At 42.0% G+C, this 17,144-nt stretch overlaps 3 protein-coding genes across 9 annotated transcripts; 1 reads left to right on the forward strand and 2 right to left on the reverse strand.

Annotated features, from left to right (window-relative positions):
- Positions 1–521: 521 nt before the first annotated feature.
- On the reverse strand, positions 522–4,627 carry LOC136433860 (apoptosis regulatory protein Siva-like). Its single transcript, XM_066426424.1, has 5 exons — positions 4,259–4,627; positions 3,553–3,717; positions 2,954–3,289; positions 2,169–2,319; positions 522–1,317 (listed from the first exon to the last, which is right to left on the reverse strand). Exons 1-5 carry the CDS (start codon positions 4,371–4,373, stop codon positions 1,269–1,271), a joined length of 816 nt encoding a protein of 271 aa, XP_066282521.1. The 5' UTR covers positions 4,374–4,627; the 3' UTR covers positions 522–1,268.
- Positions 4,628–4,688: 61 nt separating this feature from the next.
- On the forward strand, positions 4,689–13,763 carry LOC136433855 (uncharacterized). Of its 3 annotated transcripts, none has more exons than XM_066426412.1 (16): positions 4,689–4,900; positions 5,581–5,793; positions 6,478–6,501; positions 6,681–6,869; positions 7,388–7,549; positions 7,952–8,071; positions 8,767–8,901; positions 9,266–9,439; positions 9,713–9,871; positions 10,136–10,234; positions 10,578–10,732; positions 11,034–11,148; positions 11,705–11,846; positions 12,351–12,417; positions 12,551–12,767; positions 12,798–13,763. In XM_066426412.1, exons 1-16 carry the CDS (start codon positions 4,846–4,848, stop codon positions 12,953–12,955), a joined length of 2,184 nt encoding a protein of 727 aa, XP_066282509.1. In that variant the 5' UTR covers positions 4,689–4,845; the 3' UTR covers positions 12,956–13,763. The 3 variants fall into 3 exon arrangements, with proteins under 3 accessions (XP_066282509.1, XP_066282510.1, XP_066282508.1); XM_066426413.1 differs by having other exon boundaries at positions 4,690–4,900; positions 12,551–12,911; positions 13,137–13,763; XM_066426411.1 differs by having other exon boundaries at positions 4,690–4,900; positions 12,551–13,763.
- Positions 13,358–17,098, reverse strand: LOC136433858 (F-box/WD repeat-containing protein 2-like). Of its 5 annotated transcripts, none has more exons than XM_066426415.1 (3): positions 16,995–17,098; positions 16,013–16,387; positions 13,358–15,439 (listed from the first exon to the last, which is right to left on the reverse strand). In XM_066426415.1, the coding sequence occupies exons 2-3, from the start codon at positions 16,318–16,320 to the stop codon at positions 14,308–14,310; spliced, it is 1,440 nt and encodes a 479-aa protein (XP_066282512.1). In that variant the 5' UTR covers positions 16,321–16,387; positions 16,995–17,098; the 3' UTR covers positions 13,358–14,307. The 5 variants fall into 5 exon arrangements, with proteins under 5 accessions (XP_066282512.1, XP_066282513.1, XP_066282515.1 ...); XM_066426416.1 differs by having other exon boundaries at positions 16,013–16,384; positions 16,995–17,084; XM_066426418.1 differs by having other exon boundaries at positions 17,050–17,078.
- Positions 17,099–17,144: the final 46 nt, after the last annotated feature.

Raw genomic sequence — 17,144 nt, forward strand, 5'->3', positions numbered from 1 at the left:
TCAACATTTAGTTGCTCATATTAGGACATTTCTATCAGGATTTCATACTCTGGACGTTTAAAAAAGAGCACAGAAAAAAGCTGCAGGAGGAGTTCTTTATATATTGGGAACACCCACAAATCAGTGCCCAGATTTTCAATTAGTTCTCACAATACTACAACAGTGCTTCTTTGCTCCATGAAGGTTGATATGGAATGGGATAGTTTCATTTAGAATTACCATGTATGGAAGACAAGAAAATCTAATGTGAAAATCCCACTTTGTGCTCCTTTAATAATACTTTTATTAGCTAGTTTTGGTAGATCTGCAGAGCACCAGGCCTTGCACGGCAGAACCGGGAGCTTGAGGAACGTTACGATTTTGGGGTTCTACATCTGCTTGGAAATAAACTGCTGTGTGTGATCCATGAAAAGGATTGCTATCAAGTTACTTCTTTCTACACAGTCCTTTTACTACACCTTGAAATAACAAGTAAGCAAAGCTCAATGTGAGACTCTTCCATAAAAAAAAATACAAAGCAGTTGTCAAAAATAACTTCTTTAATGAGAAATATTTCAGGTTATTGTAGTCTAACACAAGTGGTCTCAAGAATCATTGAAGCTATATGAAATAGTAATTCTTACAGGACACAATGTCAACAACACAATGTTGAAAATGTATATCTAAGACTATAACGTTATCAATTTGGAGAAGTTTGCATATATACAATATATAGATATCAATAAGGTACTCTCATGATGAGTTCCTCATATCAATTCTCTTTGATCATTTAACTACGGGTCTTGGTCTTCAGTAAATCTTATTTCTGGTCTGATATCTGCATTATGACTAGTGAAAGACTTATGATGAAAGACTACAGACAGCGTAGGTATAAAAAGTCAGCCAATTTTCTATCTCCACTAGAGGTGGACTGGAACTAACCTTTCTATCCTCAATACATTCTACATGAAATGCAGTAGTTCACAACTCAAACCAGCAGTGGCCTCTCATAGTCGCTCATATATATATCTTTGTCCTATCACCAATTATCTCTCATAAGCCAGATTTTTCCATGTCATATTTTTGTATTTTCTTTGTCCTCCCACAAACGACAATTTCACCATAAGCAATCCAGATTTTTCCACATCATATTCTCGTCTTTCCTTTGCCTTCCCACAAACAACAATTTCACCATAACCAATCCAATATTCCAGCACCTGTTATGGTGAACCATTGTTTTTTGTTTTCTTTGTTTGCTCTCCTAGCAGAACATTCAGCATCTTGGAGGTTCAAGTTGAGCAGCTCAAGCAGTATGCTGTCTCATCTCTGGAGTCATAACTGGAGGAGAAAAGACAAGCAACAATTTAGATAAAGGTCAATTGGTTCCTATACATGTATGTAAGCAGTATCTGCTAGGGTCAGTTATTCAGAAAATGTAAAATCAAGCAATCTTGCCATTCTGATATAGTAATACAGTGTACTGTTATGAACAAGCAACAGAAGTAACAAATGACAGGTGAGAAACCAATGAGAAAACAGTGCAACAGCAATATATTCTAATTATGCTACTGTACAAGTCAGAGCTCTATCCATCCTTCTGTCTCTGAACAAAATTTGTCGCTTTGGACAAACAAAAATTTCAACCATTCCTTGATGGACTCATGACGTTTTCATCAGGTTGTCAACAGTGCCACAAGACTTTCAAAAACTTGATAAGAAGCTTTTTGAAATTGGTATCTCAAAATGTAGGAAATAGTGTTTCAAAGGTTTAGGACCATTGCATTGCATTCCTTGTGCCTTCAGTGCTTGATACAGAGCTTCACTCCACCAAAGTGAAATGACCAACAAACACTTTGAGCTCAATGCACCTTTCTCACGTGGCAGACATGACAAAATGGAAACGACGCCATTATGGCAAACATTAGACCGATCCAAAATGTTCATCACAATTAGCAGTATGCAACCAGAACCAGACTTTGCAGTCAACGCGGCCCTAAATTGCTGCTTCTTCTCTGTGCATTACACAAGTTATAACATTGATAATTGCATATCAAATTTCAAAACTTAGTGTGATTTGGGAGGAAAACTAAATCTGTAAATTTTTTTCTTTCTTTACCTCATTGGCCTTGTTTTCATTCTATCATGTCCGCTGCTTGAAAACGGTTTATAGAACCCCCCATACTACTCACTTGGCCACTGAGCAGAGGAGACAGAACTCCCCATAGCAGTTGCTGCACTGGCGCTGGCAGGAGGAGCACATGGCCTTGTCACAGAAGCTGCAGCGGTACAGGGCTCGGATTGGACGGCTGCACACCTGGCACGAAGTTGGGCTGAGAGAACCTGGAACAACATAATCAACCATTATTTCATGTCATTATATCACACTCAGACCACACTGTTACCTCATTCAAGTTCCGGTTCGGAATTTTAAGTGACCGCCCCCCTAAAGAGTCCCTAAAATAAGACGCAAATCCTAGGTTTTCTCGGTAGTTTTGGTAGATTTTTCGGCTATCACTATAGCGTGTGTAATCTTTTTTATGTCATACCTGGGCTGCAAAAACTTTTGATACAGGTGTTCCCGACCGCGTGATAATTTTCCGTATCACACAGGGTTCTAGACTTGTATCACACAGGCTTCCATAGAATATTTAGAATGCATTTCTAGTGCGCTGGTTGCGCAATGTTGTTACAGTTTTGTGTTCGAGGACAGAAAACTCCAACTTCTGGCGCTTTCTGGATTGCAATGTGTGTTTTCTCGGGTGGGTATGACATAAATAAAATACAAAACGGTGCATTCCGCATTACCCTCGGTCCCAGCCCTCCCGCCGGTTGGATAATACATGTACTACATTCAATCATCATCATACTGTTAGAAACACAATAATAGCTGCATCGTAAGCATCACTTAACCAATAACAATGAAGCCACACAGAGAACATGGAAGAAATTGAAATTAATGCCACTTTTCTCTCACCTTTCCCTGGCATGGCTTTGTGGTGACCGTTCAGGTGGGAGTGACCATTTGCACCACCGTTAGCCACACCGTGTCCGTTGAGTCCAAGGGAGTGACCGTTGAGTCCAAGGGAGTGACCGTTGAGTCCAAGGGAGTGACCATTAAGTCCAATGGAGTGACCGTTAAGTCCATGGGAGTGACCATTTACGCCATTAGTCACACCATTAGCACCATTGGTCACTCCGTTTGCACCATTGGTCACTCCGTTTGCACCATTGGTCACTCCGTTTGCACCATTGGTCACTCCGTTTGCACCATTGGTCACTCCGTTTGTACCATTGGTCACACCATTTGCACCTATGTAGAGAATACACAATGTAATTATAAATTGGATAACACAACACAACTCAAAACAACACAAAATAGGGGTTAAAAAAAATGAGCGTGTAGTGAATTATGTATTTATTCCCAACGGATGAAAAACTGCTCGAGCAACTCTTTAATTGAACTTTTTGTAACCCCCCCCCCCCCCCCCCCAAAAAAAAAAACACACATCTTATGCATTGGGAAGTGCCTTCTTTTTGTAGGACACTTTGCATTGTCAGAACAAAAGTCCTTACCTGCGTGCACCTGAGGCACCTGGAGGTATCTATCCAGGTGCATCTGTCCTGTCAACAGGTGGTCGCCATGCTGGTGGTCCATGGGCACATCTGTGACAGCCACAGTGAAGTCCACAGCACCGGTACACTTCCTTGCACCGTCGAATAGCATCTTCTGTGTGTGCTCTATGGAGGAGTGTTTGAATATTAAAAACTGTGATATCATCTACACTGCCAAAAACACGGCTCAAAGAAACAAACACTGACAAGGGAACACAAGAGAATGCTAATTTCTTTAGCGACAGGATAATTCCTTGAGGGAAAGGACTAACAGATGAAGTAGCCAGTGCACATCCAGTAAAAAAATTGCATCCAAAGTAAGATTGGACAACTTCATGGAGCTACAACGGAGGAAAACACTGTATAATATCAAGGAGGTTTAATTTGATAGACCTTGGTATTTAAATACAATGTGTCAAGTACTAGTAAATACGTCTTCCCACCAAAGCCGCCATGGCCGCCGCGGCTAGATCATCTACACAAACCCACAGTGTCAGTCGAATGAAGAAGAGATAGATACATAGCGGTCTATTTAAGCTGGAGGAACTCTCTACTCATACTCTACTCAGAATGTACACAACTCAAAGAGAGTAGTGACGCCGCACGTGTTTGTTATTTTTTCTTCCCCAACCTCCATCTTGGCCGCCGTATGACGCAGGATGCTTACCGTACACAGCCTTCATATTCTGCTCCTTGCAGACGCCCAGGTTGACTTCCTTCTGGCCGACATGAGTCTTCAGCTGCGGGGCGTAGTCTCCCCACGGGTTAGGTCGCTTTGGCATGGCGAAAGGCTGACAACAAAGCAGAAAATCTCAACAACTCTTTCCTCTTCTCTGTTTTAAATGGCACCTGGTTTTATGGTTTATACCACTACTTTCTAGGTAATAACCTTGATTACGTTCTGAAGAAAATATAACGTTGCACACTATTCCTTACTAAAAAGACCAGATATTACCTTCTGTTAAGTCTGATTTTACTACATATCCTTTTGAAGTGCAAACTCTATTTCAAATTCACATTTTGTGCACAAAAGATAGTCAGTTCCTCCCTTGCTTAGTTGAGTCCGTTTTTTTCGCGGGAAAAGCGTGCGCATCGATTCCTCGCGCATGACGTCATGGCTATTTAAATATGGCCGCCAAATTTCGAACTACAGAAAGTGGTGTTCTCTCACCACTGGTCCACCACAACAACAATATAACAAGGATAAGTAACGCAATTTCTTCTGCGACACATGGGAGCTGATGACCGTCAAAGATGCTGCTTATCGTTGTAGTATTTTCTGCTTGGTTTCCAAACGCCCATGGCCAAAGTAGGTATCATTTTTTGACAATCATATATTCAATTCAAAATATTTCAAGTCAATTCAGGCACCTGGTCCATATAAAGTTAAACACGTAACGTTAACTTCACGTTAAAAAGAAGAAGAAAAAATGACTACATAAAGATAAATAACAAGATACCTTTAAAAACCTAACATTCAAGATCATTCAATTGAACTGCCAAATAGCATGATTTATTTCTCATGTGACTTTTCCTTTGTCTTGAATCCACTATAAACCAGTCACTTTTTGTCACCGGTTTATAGTGCATTTGTCACCCATTATTTTTGTCCTGGGGACTCATACAGAACTTTATTTGCTGCGTGGCCATGAGTGGTATGCAGTGTACTAGTAGGCCTAAAAGATCGATATACATGTACCGGTAGTAGCCTGGATACCAGACCTTTCGCGCGATGCGATGATAAGCCTTGGCCGGGGAAGACCTGGTAGTAGGGATAGAGTTGGCATCCGGGCGCTTTGGCAGCCGAACCCTGATATCTATCGCGCTAGCGATAATTAGTGGGCCGTGTGCTGTCTGTGGCGGCGGCGCGAGTTGCTTCCCCGGCCGAAGGATTAGCGCCAGGAGCGCGGTGGTCTGGCACCCAGGCTATACCGGTAGTTGCTAACCATCACTTATTACTGAATACAAGACCATACATTCTCTCCCTAGGCCTTGCACGTCTGTATGGCTTACAGCCCACTGGAGGTGCACAGTGGGGCCCCTGGGCTCCCTGGGCACTGTGTAACACATCCCCAACCGCATGTGGAACAGGTACCCATGTCAGGCACAGGCAGTGCCAAGGCGTTGGCTGTGTACCCGAGATCAGGGGGTGGCAGCAAATAGCAACCTTTGAAAATGGGAACTGTGTAAAGCCTTGTGAAGGTAGGATCACATTGTTGTACATCCTTTCTCTTCATAATCGTCTGTTGATTCAAGATTGACACAAGAAATTGAAATCAATACACGATTCGGATTTAAATCTCATATGGTAAAAAAAAAACATTGAGTAATGAGGCGGGGGAGGCAAGAAGATCGTCACAAGTCTCGGCCTAGTCTCGTGTTCTCGCGAGACTAGGCCACTCCGTGAACAAGACGGACAGGAGTCGTCGAAAATTTGGAGGTGCGTATTTTCGCTACCCCTTTTCTTAGTCACTGTTCGAAGAATGTCCTCGTAACTGTCAAGCAAACGTGACTGATTAATTTATTCAACGATATTGAGTAATGAAAGAATCTGTATAATATATTATTAACTGCCCACTTAATTAAACCAATAAACCAATAAGCCCTGTGTAACAGCATAACACATGGCGTGGCAGCAGCAGGTTATATTATGCCAAATAACAGTTACTCAATATTACATTGAACTACAATGAACGACCTGTCAGACTTTATCAAAACCTTTGCATTTAACTGCAAGTGTCATTTAAAGCTATCATCTAGTACATCTGCATTGATTGGAAGTGCCATAATATGTTATCTGCAAAGAATCAAACCCATTGAATGTATGATTCCAGGCCTTATCAAAAGTAAATGTTAATGTCTGTTATTTTTCTTTTTGCACCGCAGCTGACAATGGTGGAAGAGGAGCTTGTAAGTACATGACATTGTACAATTCCAGATTAGTTGACTACTGCACTTTTTGAAAAGCCTTTTTGATCTATATGTTAAGAATACAAATCAATTCAATTCTATAAGTGCTGTTTGCAAATTTGCAAGTACAATATGTAGTGTAATTCCTAAGCATTTATGGACAAATGTCATTTTTGCAGACTACAATGGGAACTGGGGAGAGTGGAGTAAGTGGGCCTGCACAGAGCCGTGCCAGCCTGGTGTTCAAGCTACGAGGGAGCGCTACTGTGATAACCCTAGTCCGACACCTGGACATCACTGTGTCGGGGATGACAACGGGGAACAGAGGCAGGAGGAGCCTGCTGCATGTGAGGATTACTGTGCAAAAGGTGAGACCCGGGGCCTGATGATTGCTCATCATGAGATGTTGAAGTTTAGTAGTCTATGGGGGCACTGAGTTAGCATTAGCATTAACTCTGGTAATTAGTACTTCTTATTACAAAAAAGACATTACCGAAAAACAGAAAAAAGAACCATGTAATCGATTGTCATCCACTGTCTGACTATGTGCAAGCACGTCTAATCCTTGGAAGATGGGATACAAGTTACCGCACAACACACGACATACCAAGTACTAGTAGTGACTGTAAGTGGTAACTGGTAGCAATTGAAGATTTTTCATCAAGAGCACTTGCTACTTTTACTAGCACTCAGTATATCTAGAGCTAGACTCTACCAGTCTCCCCCGGTCGCTGGGAAAATAGTAGAAATTGGCCAAATAGAGTCAAATGTTTGAAGGGAGTCGGCTACGGAGATAGGGTCAAATTGGCAACCGAGGGGAGACTGGTAGAGTCTAATCTAGTCAGCCTCTTCATGACAAAGTTGCTGTTTTCCCCCATTTGTACAGAGTGGACAGACTGGTCGTCCTGGTCTGTGTGCTCGATGACCTGCAATGCCCCTGTGAGGAAGAGGATCAGAGATTGTCTGGGGATTGGGGCTCCTTGTCCTGGAGACGCAGAGGAGACCAAGAACTGTGATCAGGATTGGAGGCATGACCCCTGTCCTGCCCGTAAGTCATTTGAGCAGTGCTTCATATTTTGTGACAATCAAACTAAGGCGATAGCTAGTACACCGAGCAGAAACTTTTCAAAGGCATAATTCTTCCTGCATGCATTCAACATCAGTCAAAAGTTTGTAATGACGCATATATTTGACTCTGGATAAAATGCTCTTTGAAGATGGCCTGCCTTCTCTCCATTTTAATCTTTTACTTGAATACTGGAGACCAATAACATTAAGTGTATATTCTGCATTCAACATCTGTTAAAGATTTGTAATTTTGTATAGTTTGACTGAATAAAATGTTCTCTGAAGAGAGGGCCTCCTTTCTCTCCCTGATAATATTTTACTTGAATATTGAAGACTAATAGTAATATAGTTGAACAAGTGTTTTCTTATTTGTAACCTCTAGAGCATGGCGAGTGGGGAAATTGGGGTGCATGGTCACCAGACTGCTACCCACAGTGCCTCACAGGAACCCGCACCAGACACAGGGACTGTGACAACCCTCCTCCTGTCGGGGATGGGGAATGTAAGGCTTGATAATGTATATTCACACTCAGCCCCATGTATTCTCACCATTTACTGACTGTTTCCTTGGTCTGTATAATATGTATTCTGTATCTATATTGCCAGTAAAACCGCCCTTCAACGTAACACACCAGCTTTGCAGGCACGCGGCGCAACAGCTGAGCTAGTTAAAATTACACCCAACCTTTGCACATCTAACTGAAAGCGTTGTTTAAAACTATTTAGTGAGGATGCTCCTGCAATACTTGGTGGCAACAAATTCCAATCTACAATAGTTCTCGGGAATAACAAATTTGTGAAACCTCAATTCTGGATTGATAACTATAACTTGAAAACTGTCTAATCTTCTGTCTGTTTCATATGATACAAACCTTTAGAACAGGCCTTCAGCATGCTACTACTAACACTTGTTTCCACTGCATCATATCAGTAAAAAAAGGAAAATTGCATAAAGTTCAATTGCATATTCATTCTAAACTATGAATGATGTATTACTGTGATTTTTGTTGGAGAATTGTGGTATACAGTCTGTAATATCTTGTGTGGTTAGAAAAAACACTCAAAGCCTCACTATCGACATCATCAACTGTCCTACCTTCTGATAGGTACTAGTAGTTTATTCCTTCAGTCAATACGGAAGATACAAATATCAATGTCCCGGTCCAGGGAATGAAATGTTTGTTGTGTTCTTGTAAGTCTGCCAAGGAGTGGATGAAGACACGAAGCAGTGTGATATAGATGAGTACATGATGACAGTGTGTAAAGCTCAAGCAGAGTGGACAAAGTGGAGCGGGTGGCAAGAGTGCACAGCCACATGTGGCAGGGCTACAGGTAGGACATGAAGACAATCCCTCAGCTATTACATATTAAAAGGTACATGACTTTGTACAGTCAATCAAGAATAGGAAGGCGTCCATTGAGATGACATCCACAACTACCAATACAGGCTTTTTCCTTTTGTGTTTTACACCTTTTTACAAGGTGTTAGCATACCTTCCTAGTGAAGCCTTATATGCAATATTTGGTATTTCAATTTATTTCATTTCATTTGATTATTTATTTGATTATTCAAAAAGATTGGGTTCAAGGACACTAATTTCTTTTTGTTGAAACACTTGCACCTCACTATCTTGATGTTCAGATACAATACCCCTGCAGTACTAGTGCCATCAACTGACACCACGTTTATTCTCAGGATTCAGAACGAGGCAGTGTAAGAACCCAGATGGGACCCTGGGGAACACCTGTCGTGGGGCCGACAAACAAGAGGCTCAATGTTCCCTGCCACCTTGTTCTGCACTGGTATTTCAAGAGGAGGAACAGGGCAAGATAGAAGCACTTGAAAAACTCAGAGAGCAAGAGAAAAACAGTAAGTCCAATGAAAAAATGAGCTCGACAATGTTTGCCTCAACCCCACTGTAATACTAATAACTTGATGCCAAAATCTACTATTTCAAAAAGCATAGTTGATATCATTTTTTATCTCACTGGTAAAAAATGATATCAACACCGACAGTCATCTTCGACTTCGAAGGACTACCAAGTTGATATCATTTTTTACCTGATTGGTAATCTGTATCTCTTTCCTTTGCTTCCAATATGTAACTGTATGTGAATCATTTTGCCCATCTCCTGTTTGCAGAGATCCATCACAATATCATAGTAGAGACGGTTGTGGAGGCTAAACTACCCTGCAGGCATGACAAGGGTCAACTGGCTACTGAAAAAGCTACATGGAAAAAAGACGGCAAGTCCCTAGAGGTGGATGGAAAACACTTGGTGTTGGACAAGTGGGATCTAAGTAAGACTATGATGTTAACAAGTTATACTGTAACTTACAGATGGATATCTAAAGGAGAACATTGCAAGCATTGCCTAACCCGCATCATCTTAGTACATGTTTTGACAAATATTACATACTACAAGATAAAACAAATAATCTGAGCAATCTTTTGTACACTTTTAGTCAGAACGTCTAGATTTCAAGATACCCTGTATATTCAAATTGTAATCTTAACATTCTGAGCTCTCCTTTCAATAAGCAGGTTTTTTTGTCTTCTTACAGCCATCAAGTCCTCCAGGGTTAATGACACAGGCATCTATGTTTGCAGGAGGGGTGAAAAAGGAGATCCAGACCATGCGCCGATAATATACGCAGTAACAGGTTAGGATTTAATAGTACTTGATTCACTTCAGCCCACAAATTCAGGAGAACCGGTATCACTCAATTGTACGACTGCCATCAGTAGAAGCCATGATGCTCTCTTGAAAAATCTTCACGTTAAAAATCATGCACATCGTCAAAATCAATATTCATGCATGCCCATCGACGGTTGGCCCAAAGCATTCTGAAACTTTGATGACATCTTTTCACACTTAGAGACTAACGAGTAGTTTGCTTGTCTATTTTCCTCTTATCCCATATTATTGCCAGCTATTCCCCAATACATGTAGTTGTATTACCTGTCCCCCTATCCTCCCACACCTGCCCGCCCATCTCTCCACAGTGATTCCAGACAAGGGCAAAGGTGTGCAGACTGAGAAGGTTGGCACCGAAATCAAGCTGCCCTGCAACAGTGGGGTGTTAGCCATCATGATCAAGGGGGCAACTGCTGAATGGACAAGGGACAAAAAGATCGTTAAGAAAATGGAAAACCTGAGAGTAAGTGTGGAAACAAGCAGGACACCTGTTCCTTACATGTAACAGCAACTTAGAGAGTAGTGTATCTAAAGATCCTTGTGTCAGTATCAAACATTAGCTTCAATGTTTGCACACCTAAGCATACATGAAATTGGGTCATTGGGTAATGTACACATGTCAGGCAGGAAATACAACTTATGAAAACACTCAACAATAGGACACTCACAAGAGTTGACAGGAATTGTCACCTATGATGTAGTTTCCTCTAATCTGCTTCAGCTTCTTTTATAGAGTAATAGACACCAAATGTTAACACCCACAGACCCCCAGTTTTGTGATGGACAAACCTAGCGTGGAGGACTCTGGTGTGTACATCTGCAATGTGAAAGATCCAGAGACAAAGAAACACTACACAACCAACAGGGTGGAACTAAAGGGTAACCAGGCACCATTAACAACTACAGGATGGGTTACAAATAGCCTCCATAGATGGCTCTCTGTGATGATACAATACTAGTATTGCTGATGACTTCAAACGACCCAGTACAAAAAGAAGTCATCAGCAATTGTGTATCATAAGCTCCCAAAAAAAGGTCCAGAGAGCCTGCTATGAAGGCTAGGTTACAGACAGAAACCTTGAGTGTGACTTCTTCAGTGTGATACAAAATGTTGTTCAGTTTATGTTGACATGTTTTGCATTATTTTGTTTTCTCCATGTTGTTCAACCATTCTTTCATCGTCACCATGTTTGACATCTTCAACCTCTTCTATGGTATAAGAACTGTACAGCAGTGACAGTTGCACGTTCAACCATTTTTCCAGTTCCATTTTATACAGCAATGTTAAACTTGTTCGGCTAGTTAATTCTGTGACACTGAAGTGATGGATATCAGTTGAAATGTCCGGTGGTAGAGATTGTCTATAGATACATCATATATCCCTTCCTTTTGATGAACAGGTGTTGCCTCTGATTAACACGTTTTGCTTCTGCAGTCCTCACGGCTAACATGATGGACAAAGCTTTTGCCAAGGCGCTGGACATACGATCAAAGAACCCGGCCGTCCTCTTCGGAGCCCTTGGTGGAGTCGGGGGATTCATAGTGCTTGTTGGCATCGTGTGCTTGATATTGAAAAAGTTTGTATATATCAGCTTTGACTATGATATCCAAATTGCAGACATGCTCTGGGCGGAGAAGGAACAAAAATAAATGCCTTACCTAGCCCACATCACCCTTTCGAACTGCTTTTATGAAGACAGGCAATTTTGGTTGACTGTAGAAAACCCTTCCTGTCGAATGCATTTCTGTAGTTTTATCTACCTGGTGAATGTTTACCAAATTGTCATTGGTGCATGCCTCAGACCTCTTATCCTGTAAAACACAATTCAACTTACGTTGATGAAGGTTAGACATCCAGGTAATAAGATACGCCAAAAATAATTACTCAAGCAACTGGATAAGATTTCTTTGTGGTTTAACTTCTTGCAACTGTTGAAGTGACTTCTACAGCAATGGTAAGAATAGGGCCTGGTTCTATAACAAAGCACTAAATGTTCTTGTTCTTATTGCTGTTTTTTTGTGAAAAAAATTGTCAGTGTTTTACTGATGCGTACCACTTTAAATCCCAACAAACTGTGCAGACTCCAGGCCAATGAACTGAAGGACGAGCCACAACTGTCATCAGACGAGGAAGAGAAAATTGGCATGGTGATGAAAACTTTTATTCCTTGCTCTCAATTATAATTTGCAATTTGAAGTATATTTGAATAATCCAAAGTGGAGATGGAGATTACTAGTATATGTAAACTTTGTATTACAAGAATATTCTTTCTTTATACAGCTGGGATCCGATGAGGGTGAGGATGGACCAGTGGATGAAGACAAGGAAGATGTCCTTGGAGAGGGTGAAACGAAAGCAGCACCAGAGGAAGAAACAGGATCAGGCAGTGATAAAGAAAAACAGGGGTCAGACACTGATCAGAATGTAGAAGAAAAAGGTGGCAGTGATGATGATGATGATGATGGAGGAGGTGACCATGGAGGTAGTGCTGATGAAGGTGATGATGATAAAGGAAGTGCTGATGAAGGTGATGATGATAAAGGAAGTGATGATGAAGGTGATGATGGAGGAAGTGGTGATGAAGATGATGATGGAGGAAGCGATGAAGAAAGTGATGATGGAGGAAATAATAACGATACAGGTACAGGTACAGAGGATTGGCCTTTTTATACATCGTCTAGGTGAGATGACATCATCATTTCCAAGTTAGTCCATCTGTGGAGATGTCAAATAGTTACATGACAAGAAGATTCTCTTAGCAGCCAAGTAACAGGACACATGCAGCTTTCATACATCATCAATCGTACTAATTTGTTGTAAAAAAATATTTGTGTCTGCTTGATCTTGTGCTCATTCTTTGTCTAAGCTAAATGAGGAATCAGGCAGGGATGAAGACGAACAGGGATCAGACAGTGAACAGAATACAGAACAAAATGGTGACGGCGAAGGAAGAGATGATGGAGGATGTGATGGAGGAAAGGATGAAGATACTGATGCAGAAAGTGATGGTGTAGAGGAGGAGTCTAGTTAAGATGATAGTGATTAGACTAACATTACTTTGGTTAGACTAACATTGATGAAAAACACTGACTTGTCTGCACTTGATGCAGAATTGTTCATTATTGCACAGAGATTAGTTATGTAATCTGTATCTCCTTCTTGCTGTCTTTGCTATACCAAATGCTACATGTTTGTGTATTTTCTTTTGTCTATTTGGTCTATTGCAGTGCACATGTTTTCCTAAACAGCTCACTCAGAGCGTGCATATCTTTAACATTTTGTGTACATCATTGTTTACCAATCATGGTAAATAGACTTCTACATAGTGTTGAACAATATGTGAACTTTTATAGTTATGTAGAAACATGATTGATGTGCTGATGGTTGCCTTTTTATGTAATGATATCATGCTGCATCATTTCTACATTTGTCCATCTCTGTATGCTACATTTTGCTAACATGTTAAATAAATATGTGAATACCGGCACTTTTATTCTACTTAGATTCACTTTTGAGTTCTTTTAGTAGCCAAGTCACTGGATACATGTTGGTTTCATACATCATTCGTACTCGTATAAAAAATATTATGTCAGCTTGGTCTTGTGCTCGCCCTTTGTCTAAACTCTGAGCTTAATCTAAGCTGTAGCATCATTTGGCAGGTTAAAACAGAGTAAAGAATTATTTCAGAGTTGCTCCATGACATGATTTAAAAATTGTTTGCTTTTACCAAAATCTAAATTAAAATATCTCACTTGAGATAAACAGGCAGTTAAGTGAAATGCTTTCATACAACAGTGAATATGTAGTATTCCAAGCAGATCTGTTTCTGCAATTGATCACCGCTTACTTGTTAGGAGTAACATACACTGTATGTGAATCACATCCTAAACCCCACTGGATACAGGGCATAACTTCAATTCAGAAATAAATTATTTCCACTGCAATGATTGTTATTCATTTGTGCTGTCAATCACATTTCTCCTGATTAATAAAACTTGGCTGCCACTGCTCAGCACTCAAATGCTGACAACATTTCTCTATGTGTCGTTTTTTCTCCACCTTATCAAGAATATGCTGTGGTCAGGCATGCTAGTGGCAAACACCAGTCCTAACTTCTCGTTCAGTTCAAACCCGTCCAGCCAGTCACAGTCTCCTGCTATGATACTGGAACCTCTCTTGGACTTCCTGATGACGGGGAGCGGGTATTTACAGATGTACCTCTGAGTCCTGACGTCCATGACATATAGGTGCTGCCAATGGTAGATCAGCGAAAACACTGTGCCGAAACCCAACAGAGCTGGAGAACACTGCTTGGTGGGAATGATGCGCAGCTCGAATGTTGCAAAGTCCCACAGGTAGATACCTATGTCGGACGCACAAACAATGCCCCGCCCATCAAACTGTAACCTTGGCAACAAGCTGATGCTCTTGTCCTCAGACACTGCCAGTGTTCTGAGGGGTTTGCAGTTGACCTCTGTGCTGATTGGCCATATCTTTATTTCATTTCTGTCCATGCTGATCAGTACATACTCTCCTGCTCGATGGACGACAGAATCAACTTGACACTTCCTCAATATAACTCTCGTTACCCACTCGGTGTGCCCGCGAAATACATTGTAACATTCCCCCGTGTTCAGAGCCCAAAGGTTGACCGTGCCGTCGGCCGATCCGCTGGCCAACAGCTGTAATTCATCGCTGTAGTCCACACTGAACACCGCACCAACATGGCCAACAAACACCTGCATCCTTTGACCTGTGGCCCAATCCCAGCATGCCAAAGTGTTGTCAAACGAGGCCGTCACCACCTTGTCCTTGTCGAACTTCAGGTCAGCGCAGGTGTGTGTTTCTATGACGTGTAAACACTTCCCAGTCTGCACGTCCCACAGTCGCACGGACAAGTCATCGGACCCCGTTGCAAGCTTCCCCTCACTGTAGTACAGGGCGTACACCCTCGCGCTGTGACCATACAGCGAGGTGCTCTCGAAGGCTGTCCCGTCCTCCAGGTCCCTGTGCCTGGAGATGGCCCTCAGGTAGGAATGTTTGAGCAGCTGTCCATCCTGAGACTTCTCGTCGCAGTCCATCCTCAGTCCGATCTGCCAACACGCAGCATACCAGGCTTGGGAGCACCCACTAACCACCTTGTTCCACTGCTTGCTCACCACACAGCACCTGCACAGGGGGTAGACATACATGTAAATCCTTACATAGTAGCTTGTGCTGAACAAACAATCTGACAAAACCATCTAGCAGTAGTTTCTGTCACTGAACACTAGTAGTGATACATGTTTATACACTAACACAGTGATGTCTGAGGTCAGGAACAAAGGTTCATTTCTATCTACAATACAAAGACGAGACAGAAGTTTGGAATGAGACATGACTGCATATATAACGCATGTGTAACAGTGGAGTTTAAGCAGCACTAACTGACCAGTCTAACGGGTCCGGACATTTTAGCCTAATGGTTAGTGCATGTGGACTATGGCTGTGCGCTGGCTGGCCCGAGCAAATTAAAGAAAGGGTAACTATCAGGTAACTATGATAGAAGTACTGTTAACAGTTTGAAATGTAGCTATGGCACAAATACTTGTATGTACTAGTTGTAGCTATGGCACAAATACTTTTACTAGTTGTAGCAATGGCACAAATACTTGTACTAGTTGTAGCATTGCTGGACCCAATTTAGTGTATTGTTTGTCTTTTTGCATTGTAATTGGGGAGCCTTTCATCATTTCAACTTGCCTTAATAATGTCTTAGGATCCAAAAATGTGCACAGGTAGAAACTCAATTCCAGAGGCAACAGTCGCAAGAAGTCTCTCTTCAGCAGCGTCTCCAGTTTGGTGGACAGATGGGACAGCTGACTGGCACCACTGGTGGCGATCAGGAGGTCCAGGGTCTCGTTACGCTGCTTGTCGTCCAGGTCCGAGAAATCTCGAGACAGCTGGGACAGCCAAGACTTGAACTCGTTCGCCTCCTTCATCCTCCTGGGTTGATGGCTGCGTCCAGTCACTCCAGCATCAGTGGCAACATGCAGATCGGTGCCATGCATCAATCCATTGTCAACAGCTGTTCACAGCTGGGCCCAATGTGAACCATGCCTTGTTTGGTCTGAACTTCTGTAAAAAATGTGAAAGAGTTTTTTGGCACTTGTCCATGATGCAAAATGAAAGTTCTGGCACATACCCAGATACAATTTATCCATGATACAACAATATATAATTTATCTTTTCAAGCTAAAATTTGTTACCGCCTAAGCAGGGACATGGTAGGGCATCAAATTCACAAATAATTTATCAATGGTTAGTAGGGAAAAAGTACACCGCTGTCTGAAAAATATCTTGGACAAGGTCCACATACACACGGATGTGACAGACTACATGATGATGACTTCTGCTACCTCCCGCCCACCTACACCGTACTCTACGGACGTTATCATCCTAAATGACTGCATCTGTTGCTACTGATGGAAATCCAGCATTCCAGTTGGAGAAAGGAGGCAAATCTGAACATGAAGCTGCAGTGATGAGCTCAGAGCGACATGATCACGGGATGCAGCCGTGGGCGGGCATTAGTGGGCGGAACTACGCCCGGTGACGTTACACTCCCGTCCCACCAAACGGTCCCAGAAAGGCAATCTTACGATTTATGGGGGAAACGAACCCAATGTAAGATCGTTCATACGTTCACTGGTGCTCTCGTGCCCACCCTTCAAACATATCGTACCTTTCTCCTGCCGTTTGCCTCTTCTGCCAACAATAATAACACACCTGACACGAACCTGACCCGTTTGCAGACTTGCACCTTTCCTAATGACTTACCAGCAGGTTCATCCCGGCTCCCTTTCCATTGGGGCATTTAGACCCCAATATTTCA

The sequence above is a fragment of the Branchiostoma lanceolatum genome, chromosome 4 (assembly GCF_035083965.1).
Source record: "Branchiostoma lanceolatum isolate klBraLanc5 chromosome 4, klBraLanc5.hap2, whole genome shotgun sequence".
Taxonomy (NCBI): domain Eukaryota; kingdom Metazoa; phylum Chordata; class Leptocardii; order Amphioxiformes; family Branchiostomatidae; genus Branchiostoma; species Branchiostoma lanceolatum.

Bases quoted from the DNA above. Each gene is read 5' to 3' on its own strand.
- LOC136433860 (XM_066426424.1), bottom strand. From the start codon at position 4,373: ATGCCAAAGCGACCTAACCCGTGGGGAGACTACGCCCCGCAGCTGAAG. The intron at 2,320-2,953 runs GTGAGAGAAAAG...ATGTTGTTCCAG, and splicing joins CAAAGCCATGCCAGGGAAAG to GTTCTCTCAGCCCAACTTCG. The intron at 1,318-2,168 runs GTGAGTAGTATG...TTTCTCCTCCAG, and splicing joins CTCCTCTGCTCAGTGGCCAA to TTATGACTCCAGAGATGAGA.
- LOC136433855 (XM_066426411.1), top strand. From the start codon at position 4,846: ATGCTGCTTATCGTTGTAGTATTTTCTGCTTGGTTTCCAAACGCCCAT. The intron at 9,872-10,135 runs GTAAGACTATGA...GTCTTCTTACAG, and splicing joins GTTGGACAAGTGGGATCTAA to CCATCAAGTCCTCCAGGGTT. The intron at 10,235-10,577 runs GTTAGGATTTAA...ATCTCTCCACAG, and splicing joins GATAATATACGCAGTAACAG to TGATTCCAGACAAGGGCAAA.
- LOC136433858 (XM_066426415.1), bottom strand. From the start codon at position 16,320: ATGCATGGCACCGATCTGCATGTTGCCACTGATGCTGGAGTGACTGGA. The intron at 15,440-16,012 runs GCAAGTTGAAAT...CCCCCTGTGCAG, and splicing joins GATCCTAAGACATTATTAAG to GTGCTGTGTGGTGAGCAAGC.